Here is an 11,159-nt window from a genome sequence, read left to right on the forward strand (position 1 = left end):
TTGCAACCATGTTCTATATGGTCCCAGTTCAAGTCAATAACGTGCCAGTAGGCAGGACACAAGATAGCGTTGACAGCTTTGTTACTAATCAGGATGTGGATAACTGTTAAATAATAAGAACCGGGCACGCTCGTGTGCCAGCCTGTGGCTTGGGAGTGCTTAGTTTATCCTTACGACACAGCCTCAAGCTTCCCTTCAGCTAGAATAAAACCCTCATGTTTTATTTATTTATTTAATTACTTTTCATTCAAATCCCCCTTTGGAAAACACTTGGGGCCAAACGACCTCCCCCCCCCAACCCTATTCAAATCAATGGGATTGCTCCAAGCACAAGTCAGCACAGAACCCGGCCCCTAAGGGATTGTGTTTCAGGCCAGCCCCAAAAGGGGGTCTCTGCCCCTTTAAATGAGCAGAGTGCTTCTTTACATTCAGGTGGAGTCAGTTCTTACTGGGATATAAAGTTCCAGGAAGAGAGGCGGAGGCAGCTGGGTTGCTTAAATCTTAGGAAGCGTACAAAGCCATCATGGTAAGGCATGCATTATTATTTGTATTAGTGCTAATGTACATGGTTCTTAAATGCTACTGATCTATACACCTAGTCCTTCCTCTGTGGATGTTAATTCAAAGTAGCTATCTCATTTAATTATTGCTTGCTTTGTAGTTTATTGAACCAACAGTTTGCTCCTTATAAGGTAAAAGCTAGTCCTTGGATTACTCTAAGTGGCCCCCTCACTCTGGTTTTTCTCTCGAAGATTTCAGCTGGTGCCTGTAGAGTTGTTAAGTGTTTAACTTTTCATAGGAGTTGAGGTTTTCTTTATATCTGCCACTGGTCTATATAGAGGCACAAATGTTTTCTGGCAGGCTAAAGTTTTTAAAGTACAGTATATTTGTGGTCTTTCCCCTTGAAATTAACACTTCAGCAACAGTAACCATGTATGAAACTAATGGATTTTGCAGAGGATAATTTTTTCCTTATGAGCTGCCATGTTCCCTTTGTCTACTGTAATCCCAAGGGTTTGTCTGTTAAATGAGTAAAGTTACAACTGTCCCTTAGCATTTCTAATGTAATCTTGACTCTAAAAAGCCTACACTTTGACACTCAAATGCTTTAATATACAAGCTTTACAAATGCATGCAATCTACATAACTACCCAGAAAGTTTACAATAAGGTGACTTGTATTATTCTAAGTATATTTTTCTAAAAAAAGTCTGTGGAATGCTGACTGTCGAATGTGATGTTATAATCTTGTAAAATGTGAAGGAAAGGAGTTTTCAAAATAACTTTTTTTTTTTTTTTTTGCAGACAGTAAAGTCAGACTTCAAAGTGCTGTTCTAGGGACTTGCCTGTTATAAAAATTTAACACTTTCATGACAATTTAAATGCAAAAATCATCTGGGCAACAATGTTTCATCTGTTTGTAGCCTGATGCTGTAAAATACAGTTTATCTTGGTGCAGGATGCAAATACAGTTGATCTGGTACCTCTTAACTGCACCCCCAAGCAAACTGTTATTTCAGCCAGCATTTCCTGCTGTTCCACAAGGGTTTTTCCATTTGCCACGCACTCATTTTAAAAATCCCACTAACCATGCTATGTTGGGAGCAGGTGCTGTCTCTTGTGGACTAGAATAGGTCAGTGATCCAAACAGCTGTCTCTGCTATAGCTGGAAAAAATGGCAATGGTGGTGACCTTAGCCACATTTTGCTAAGAACTATTGCAACTATCTAAATGGTGGGGATGGGTGAGCTGAGTAACACGTTTCCCAAATAGTACAAATACCAGCCCTGTGAGATGGAGAACTTCAAATATCAGCCAGATAGAATCAGGAGTGGCCAAGCCCACTAGAGATGGGACCCACCATAAGGCCTTGGGTTTGAGCTTCCCCCACAGTTTAGGGGTGACGAGAAATCAAGCCTGGACTAAAATTCTGTCTCTGGCAAATATATGATGAGAAGTTAGTGGGAGATCTTCTAATCCCATGAGAGCAATCCAGCCAGTTGGCATCTGGATTTCACATTATGTGACTTGGCAAATTTGTAGTCCTTCATCCCTCATCTGGGGTGCTGAGTCCGAGTTAGCTCCTGAGATCTCAAAGCTATGTAGCCTCATGGCATCTCGCTGACTATAACTGCTTGAGTACTTAATATGCATTTAAAGAAGTACCTTTAATTCTAGATTATTGGTATAGCTATTCCAGTTGCTGAAGCTCTGTTTTATTTATATTAAATAGTCCCTTGCCCCTCCATTGCATCTGTCTCTAGATCCGTGGAAACTGAAGTAATGCTTATAGAGGGAAATGTGTATAACAATCAAGGCTCTTCAGTAAGACACAAACCAAACATGAAATCAGGACAATCTTATTGGCTGCTCAAGCCCTAAGGCCATGACACTGTTGCTAGAAGCCAAACATCTTTCAGATTAACCCTTTAAAGCCAGGGCTGCCAAAATCTTCCTAGTGCAGATGTCCTTGTGGAGGCCCAGTAGATGGACAGCCACTATGTTCCCTTGCACTGGGCTAGGTTACTAGGGTTGCCAACTTTCTACTGGCACAAAACCGAACACCCCTGGTCCCTTCTCCAAGGCCCCACCCCCACTCACTCCATCCCCCCATCCCTCTGTCACTTGCTCTCCCCACCCTCACTCACTTGCTCATTTTCACCGGGTTGGGGTGTGGGAGGGGGTATGGGCTCTGGGCTGGGGGTGCAGGTTCTGGAGGTGGGGCCAGAAATGAGGGGTTTAGAGCACAGGAGGGGAATCAGGGTGGGGACAGGGGTTTGGTGCTCAGGGAGAGGGCTCCAGCTGTGGGCTCAGGGATAGGGCTGGGGGTTTGGGGTGCAGCAGGGTGCTCTGGGTGGCACTGAGGGGTTTGGAGGTAGGGTGACCAGATGTCCCTATTTTATTGGGACAGTCCTGATTTTTTTCACACTTGCTGTCTGGTCACCCTATTTGGAGGGCAGGGGGTTGGGGCGCAGGAGGCAGTCAGGGTGCTGGCTCTAGGTGGCACTTGCCTCAAGCAGCTCCCAAAAGCAGTGGCATGTCCTCCCTCCAGCTCCTACACATAGGCGCAACCAGGCGGCTCTGCATGCTGCCCCCACCCTACATGCCAGCTCTGCAGCTCCCATTGGCCAGGAATTGCAGCAAGTGGGGGCAGCTCCTGCAGACGGGACAGTGCGCAGAGCCGCCTGGTCGCGCCTATGTGTAGGCGCCGGAGGGAGGACATACCGCTGCTTGCGGTAAGTGCCCCTATGCCTAGAAGCCGGAGGAGGGTCATGCTGCTGCTTCCGGGAGTCATGGCAGGCCTGCCTTAGCCTTGCTGTGCTGCCAACCGGACTTCTAATGGCCTGGTCAGGAGTGCTGAGCAGAGCCACCAGGGTCCCTTTTTGCCTGGGCGTTCCAGTCTAAAACCAGACACTTGGCAACCCTATAGGTTACAGTTGTTAATTTTTTGGTCCATCTTCTCTCCCTGGTTCTTTCAGCCTGTCTTATCTCTTGCTTTCTACTTTTTTAAATACTCATGTGGCTTCTCAGTTCCCTCTCACCAGCTACATGCTGCTTGGAGCTCTGGAGGGAGGGTGAATTATTTAGTCTACGAGTGGCTTCTGGATGCAGAGCCTTATGTGAGGAGCTGAGAACCTGCTGGAGCTGAGACACACTTGGGCCAGAAAGCTGAGCTTGCAGTACGTGTATGCTCCAGTGGAGACTGTGCAAGGGGGGGGGGGGGGGGATAGAAGGCCAGTGGTTTACAAGGAGTCACCTACTGCATAAATCAAAACTGCAGGTGCCCATTTGCCGTGCTGGGTTGGATCGGTCCACAGCTCTTATTCTTTGCTCCCTGTGTCTTCCCACCTGCCCCCAGGCTGGAAAACCTTGAATCAAGGGTACTGTCACATACAGGACTCGGTTATAGATGGTCTAATTTCTTTGTGTATTACCTGAAAACTAGAGGTTCTGTCCCAGAAATCTAAGTGTAGACCAAGACCTGCTGTTGGGCTAAATGTCTGCATGTAGGAAATAGCTTGAAAGAGCAAAATACAACTGCCAAGGCAAACATCTAGTAGCCACAATGTGTGATATCTCCATAATCTGAAGCAGTAACTGGACTTGTCCCTAATTCCAGAGGGAGTGTCTTTCTATCCATATTGGCCAGGCTGGGGTCCAGATGGGCAATGCCTGTTGGGAGCTGTATTGTCTGGAACATGGAATCCAGCCAGATGGGACCATTCCCAGCAACAAGGCAGCTAAACCGATAGAGCCAGAGACTGAACAAGTGGATTCTTCTTTTGAGACCTTCTTCTGTGAGACTGCATCAGGAAAGCACGTGCCCAGGGCTGTGTTCATTGACCTGGAACCCACGGTCATTGGTAAGATAATGGGACAGGCCCCTAAATATGCAGCAGAACGTTCTTTAGCTTCCTTTCCGGTCTCTTGGTGGGAGGGTCTAATGGCTAATGTCCCTGATTGCATCATCTAACTTGCCACGTCCATGGGTTTAACTCTGGTAACACTGTCCAATCATGAAGTGTTGTATTTTACGTGTCACTAATTCCAAACAGGACTCTACATGGCAAACAGGTTACTCCTACTACACTAGGGTATGTGTAGCATTTAACTTTGGACTTTGCTTTCTTATGAGGGCTAGAAGCTCAGCTAGTGAAACTGGCCTAGCTCCATTAACTTCAGTGGCACTATAGACTATCAAGGTTGGAAGGGACCTCAGGAGATCATCTAGTCCAACCCCCTGCTCAAAGCAGCACCAATCCCCAGACAGATTTTTGCCCCAGTTCCCTAAATGGCCCCCTCAAGGATTGAACTCACAACCCTGGGTTTAGCAGGCCAGTGCTTAAACCACTGAGCTATCCCTCCCCCCTGTTGCTGCCTTACACCCACTGAGGATCCGGCCCAGCAAGCTTGTTTGATACCAGCTACTAAAGCAGGGGTCAGCGAGCTGATTTTTTTTTTTTTGAGTGGCATGCAGCTCCCTGCCGCGGTCCCGGCCCTCAGCCCCCCCAGCTCTCCCCTGCGGGGGCAGGAGGCAGAAGCTTGGTTCTGCAGCAGCCAAGCTTCCCCCTTGTCCCCCACTTCTTCCCCCAGTGTGGTGCTTTCCTGCCCCTCCTCCTCCCCTGCGCCAATCAGCTGATGGCCCTAGCGAGGGGGAGGGGGAAGAGCAGCAGCGTGCACGCAGCTCCATAGAGGATGCAGAGAGAGGTAGGGACGGAGCCTGGGGGAAGGGGGTGGAACAAGGCATATCTCTTCCAGCCCCCTGCCATGAGCAGCTCATGGCAGGGGGCTGGGAGCACCCCCATCCTTCTGCCCTGCACCCCCCCACACACTCAGCCTTCCCCCCTGAACACCCTACCCAATACACACCCAGCCCTCTGCCCTGACCCCTGAACCCCCCCCCCCAGGTCTGGGGTCCCAGCCGCAGGCCCTGCTCAGCCCGCTGCAGGCCTAGGTGAACAGAACCCCAGGCTGGCAGTGGGCTGAGCAGGCTGGTGGCATAAGATCAGCATCTTAATTTAATTTTAAATGATGCTTCTTAAACATTTTGAAAACCTTGTTTACTTTACATACAATAGTTTAGTTATATAATCTAGACTTATAGAAAGAGACCTTCTAAAAATGTGAAAACGTATGACCGGCACGCAAAACCTTAAATTGGAGTGAATAAATGAAGACTTGGCACACGACTTCTGAAAGGCTGCTGACCCCTGTACTAAAGCATCCCCATGAAGTCTGTGTAAACCAGTTTACCTGGTTCCTGTGGGAAAACCAGCATCACACTTTTCAACAATCTGAAGTAGTGAAGAGTATTTCTCTGAGTAGATCACCACAGTCTTTTATGTTGGAAACTTCTTCATAAATGTTCACTGTAAAGTGTTTGTGGTGGTTAACCCAGGAGACCTCTTCACTGCTGCCTTTGATTCCTGAGGATTTCAGAGATTTGTTGCCAGAAATCTTGTCTTCGGGTCTGGGTGACTCCCTGTAGATTAAGGGGGAAATAACTAAATAAAGAACAAATCTCCTAAGGCAGGGGGAAGAAGCAGATTAGTCTGTGTAACATGCTGAATTTTTAACAATCAGGGAACTGGATGTTTCTCTAGAAGATCTGCTCTAGGAATTATTTTGGGGAAGTCCTATGGTCTGTTATACAGTAAGTAAGACTAGATGATCACAATGGTTCCTTCTGGCCTTAATCTATGAATCTACAGCATATAATGCCACCCCTAGAGAAAATGCTACTAGAAATTCACTGGTGCAAGTAAACAAGACAAATACACAAGTTTCATATGGCAGCTATAATCCCACAGACAGAACATGGGGGGGGGGGGGGGGAAGACCCAGGCAGCCTCCTAAAATGCACTGTAACCCTAATCAGAACAGGACTTTGACTTCCACCTTGAAGTCATGTTCTGATGTGCATTACCTGGGCAAACTTGTGGGTGTTGATCTAGATAGCACTCTTCTTCAGTCCTAGCTCCCCAATCCCAGGCCCCTCCTCTGAAAAGTCATACAGTATCTTCAGTACACTGATGTTTCCACTTCATGCTGGATCTTCTTGAAGCTTGTCCCTCACAGACTCTTAAGGGCTTTGCTAGCAATGGTATTCAGTCACGCACTTCTAACATCCCCAGTCTGTTAACTGTCTGCTGTTTAACCAATAATCCAATTTCCTGCAGATGAGATCAGAATTGGGAACTACCGTGCACTCTTCCATCCTGAGCAGCTCATTAGTGGCAAAGAGGATGCCGCCAACAACTACGCCCGGGGCCACTACACCATTGGGAAGGAAATCATTGATACAGTATTGGGTAGAGTCCGTAAAATGGCAAGTAGACAAATACTTTCTTCTAAAACAGTGTCTTAAAGCACCTCCCTAATTAATCTTTGGGTCTGGAGGGGTTGGGAGAAGTGGGGTTATGAGAAGGGCAGTACCCACTTAAAAAGGGGATTGTAACAAGAGGCTAACAGGGCATTCCGACGTCCTAACCCAATGTTTGTGATGGGCACTGCAAGCCAAGTACAAATAAATTCATTGCTTCAAAAGAACCCTTTAAAGTCTTAGCTCAGGAGCTGTTACTTCTCTTGGAGATGGCTTCATAATGAGATTTGGGGGTCTTGTAATAGTCTAAGTACAGAGGTATGACCCCTCTATCATGTGGGACCTAAATAGCTCAGGGCCTTGCAGTCTAATCCCAGCCTTGATGAGTAGATTAGATTACAAAAGTACATAAGAACGTAGGAATGGCCATATTGGGTCAGACCAATGGTCCATCTAGCCCAGTATCCTGTCTTCTGACAGTTGCCAATGCCAGGTGCTTCAGAGGGTATGAACAGAACAGGCAATCCTCAAGTGATCCATCCCCTGTCACTTCAGAGCATAGTTTTGCATCCCTGCCCATCTTGGCTAATAGCCATTGATTGGACCTATTCTCCATGAATTTATCTAGTTCCTTTTTGAACCCTGGTATAGTCTTGTAACCCTTGAATCGCTGGGGTGGCCTATATAAAATCAGCTAGTGGTTCTCCATCCAGTTCCAAATAGACCAGTGTCCAGATCATAAATGACTTGAGACTCCAAGCTGTCAAAAAGCAACTTGCATTTCAGTGATCATGAAACACTGAGGTCATAGAATCCTAGAATATCAGGGGTGGAAGGGGCCTCAGGAGGTCATCTAGTCCAGCCCCTGCTCAAAGCAGGACCAATCCCCAACTGTTAATTCTCTGTCTGGTAGTTGTCCTAGAACTAGCCAATAACTTCCACTTGGCACAAGTGCTCTGTTGGAGTGTGATACATTGCCTGAAGGGTTTAGATGTCCGTGCAATAGTATCTCTAATAGCTCCAAGTATTCTGTCATTGTGCCATCCCTTAACACCCAAACTAATTAATGATCTCCTATGGAAACATCCAAGGGGTAACTTAAAGGCCCAAATTAAAGCTGACTAACATTCCTCTTAAACTGTTAGTTAGTATTACTAAGTCCTGCCTTGCAGGCCGGGGATTGGACTAGGTGACCCATTGAGGTCCCTTCCCGTTCTACACTTTTATGATTCTAGGAAAAGGAGAATTATTGGAACTTTATTCTTGCACAGAAACTCACTATCAGAACTCTTGACCAATCCTGCTGTCAGCTGTTAATCAGCAATGAGATTTTCCCAAGCAGCCGGGGAGAGGGGAGGGAAGCTGCAATCGGCAGCACCTCAGCGGCAGCTCCACCACACCACTTCATTCTTCGGCGGCAGGTCCTTCCCTCCAAGAGGGACTGAGGGACCTGCCACCAAAAAGCCAGACTTGCTGCCCCTCTTTGTTGGCCACCCCAGGCACCTGCTTGCTGCGCTGGTGCCTGGAGCTGACCCTGGATTAAATAGTATAAAATCATTGAGTCGAGGAAATTAACAATTATTTTTCTTGCAGGCTGACCAGTGCAGTGGCCTTCAAGGGTTCCTGGTCTTCCACAGCTTCGGAGGAGGCACAGGCTCTGGATTCACGTCCCTCTTGATGGAGCGCCTGTCAGTAGAGTACAGCAAGAAGTCCAAGCTGGAGTTCTCGGTGTACCCTGCCCCACAGGTCTCCACTGCGGTGGTGGAACCCTACAATTCCATCCTGACCACCCACACCACGCTGGAGCACTCGGACTGTTCTTTCATGGTGGACAACGAGGCCATTTATGACATCTGCAACCGGAACCTTGATATTGAGCGTCCCACTTACACCAACTTGAACAGGCTGATAGGACAGATAGTGTCGTCTGTCACTGCTTCTCTGAGATTTAATGGTGCATTAAATGTTGATCTGATAGAATTCCAAACTAATCTGGTGCCCTATCCCCGCATACATTTCCCCCTCACTACCTATGCGCCCATAATTTCGGCAGAGAAAGCCTACCACGAGCAGCTCTCGGTGCCTGAAATCACCAATTCTTGCTTTGAGTTCTCCAACCAGATGGTGAAATGTGACCCTCGCCGAGGCAAATACATGGCTTGCTGCCTGCTGTACCGGGGGGATGTGGTGCCCAAGGATGTGAATGCAGCTATAGCCGCCATCAAAACCAGGAGGTCCATCCAGTTTGTGGACTGGTGCCCAACTGGGTTTAAGGTGGGCATCAATTACCAGCCCCCCACTGTGGTGCCGGGGGGAGACCTGGCTAAAGTGCAGCGGGCCGTCTGCATGCTGAGCAACACCACGGCTATTGCAGAAGCCTGGGCCCGTCTGGATCACAAGTTTGACCTGATGTACGCGAAACGGGCCTTTGTGCATTGGTATGTGGGGGAGGGGATGGAGGAGGGGGAGTTCTCTGAAGCCAGGGAGGACATGGCTGCTCTAGAGAAGGACTATGAGGAAGTTGGCAGGGACTCTGCCGATGGGGATGAGGCAGATGAAGATGAGTACTAACTCAAACCTCAAATTCAGTACCAACTCTAGTTAATCAGGCTAAAGTTGTGACAGTGCTCAGGCAGCATCTCTCACAGGATTCTCCCTTAATATCAAGGTTACCAATTGAGATACTTTATGCCCTCTTATGCTTGCATAATTGAATGTGGCCAACTCTCTGTAGCATGAGCGCATACTTGCTGAAACTATCAAGCTTCATTGCTAGGTCTCTGAAATGAAATCTGATAAGGCACCAGCTTAATGCTTGGTGCAGATATTTTTTTTAGGCGCAAAGGATACTAATGTATGAACCAAAGGACCTAAAGCTTGCAACACTCTCCTGCACGAAACATGAAGATTCCTCTGCCTCTTTTACTGCTAAAGCACCTTTTATTCAAAACCGTGTGTGTTGACATTAGACTATGTAAGTCTTGTATATTTCAATAAAAATTATTTGGCTTTAACTTCTCTGCTGTATCAACTTCCTAAGGTTGTCTTAAATGTGTGACTTCGCACTAATCCACAAGCAAATACCAAACCCATGTTTCAGGACTAGCTTTGTAATGAGGCTTAGCTACCTAGACTCCCCACTCCTACACCTACAATCTGCTCATCCCTCATTCGCTATATGCTGCAGAGATTATTTCCCCTGCAAACTGTCCCCAGCGGGAGGCTGCCCTCTTCTCTGAAAGCTGATCCGGCACTGAAATTCCTAGTCTGCAATTTATTGGACAGAAGGGTGAGCGTCTTAGCAAGAGTTGAGGCCGTAGGTGCCAACTTCCTCTCTACGCGGGGAGTGCTTGCCCCTTCCCTCAAGCACACCCCCCTCCCAGTACCTCCTGCACGCTGTGGTAAGGTGTCGCTCAGCCAGGCCAGTGATGTGCGGGAGGTGCTGCGGGGAGGAGGGGGAAACTTGGCTGCTGGTTGGTGCTAAGCATCTGCTAATTCCTTCCCCCCCCCCCCCAATGGGTGCTCCAGCCCTGGAACATTAATGGAGTTGTCACCTATGGTTGAGGCCATGGAAGAAGTAGCCTAATAAGGCCATTTACTACAGAAAACTCTTTCCCAGCTGTCTGGTGGGTGAGCCTCACCCACATGCTCAGGTTCTAACTGATTGCCACATTTTTGGGTTGGGAAGGAATTTTTTTCCCCCCAGCTCAGATTGGCAAGGTGCCTGCCTTTGCCGTATGGGGACATGGGCCCCTTGCTGGTTTGAACTAGAGGAAATGGTGGCTTCTCTGCAACTTGAAGTCTTTAAAACCTGATTCAAGGACTTCAGTAACTCAGCCAGAGGTTAGGGGCCTATTATAGGGATGGGTGAGGTTCAGTGGCTCAGCCTGACCTCCTACATGTTGCAAAGGATGATCATGGTCCGTCATAGACTTTAAGGCCAGGAAGTAGCCAAATTATTGTATTGAATGCTGGGGTGCCAGAGCAATACACTGGCCTTTGAAATACTAGTCCTCAAATCATAGAATATCAGGGTTGGAAGGGACCTCAGGAGGTCATCTAGTCCAACCCCCTGCTCAAAGCAGGACCGATCCCCAACTAAATCATCCCAGCCAGGGCTTTGTCAAGCCGGGCTTTAAAAATCTCTAAGGAAGGAGATTCCACCACCTCCCTAGGGAACCCATTCCAGTGCTTCACCACCCTCCTAGTGAAAGTGTTTCCTAATATCCAACCTAAACCTCCCCCACTGCAACTTGAGACCATTATTCCTTGCTCTGTCATCTGCCACCACTGAGAACCGTCTAATCTATCCTCTTTGGAACCCCCTTTCAGGTAGT

At 47.8% G+C, this 11,159-nt stretch overlaps 1 protein-coding gene across 2 annotated transcripts; it reads left to right on the forward strand.

The window, feature by feature from the left end:
• Positions 1 to 386: 386 nt before the first annotated feature.
• LOC101939240 (tubulin alpha-3 chain) lies at positions 387 to 9,836 on the forward strand. 2 transcript variants are annotated; one of them, XM_065552415.1, is made up of 5 exons: positions 394 to 526; positions 1,305 to 1,633; positions 4,120 to 4,363; positions 6,680 to 6,828; positions 8,416 to 9,836. In XM_065552415.1, the coding sequence occupies exons 3-5, from the start codon at positions 4,162 to 4,164 to the stop codon at positions 9,391 to 9,393; spliced, it is 1,329 nt and encodes a 442-aa protein (XP_065408487.1). In that variant the 5' UTR covers positions 394 to 526; positions 1,305 to 1,633; positions 4,120 to 4,161; the 3' UTR covers positions 9,394 to 9,836. The 2 variants fall into 2 exon arrangements, with proteins under 2 accessions (XP_005311898.3, XP_065408487.1); XM_005311841.5 differs by lacking the exon at positions 1,305 to 1,633 and having other exon boundaries at positions 387 to 526.
• The last annotated feature ends 1,323 nt before the right edge of the window (positions 9,837 to 11,159 follow it).

This window comes from Chrysemys picta, chromosome 1 (assembly GCF_011386835.1).
Source record: "Chrysemys picta bellii isolate R12L10 chromosome 1, ASM1138683v2, whole genome shotgun sequence".
In the NCBI taxonomy this organism is placed as follows: Eukaryota; Metazoa; Chordata; order Testudines; family Emydidae; genus Chrysemys; species Chrysemys picta.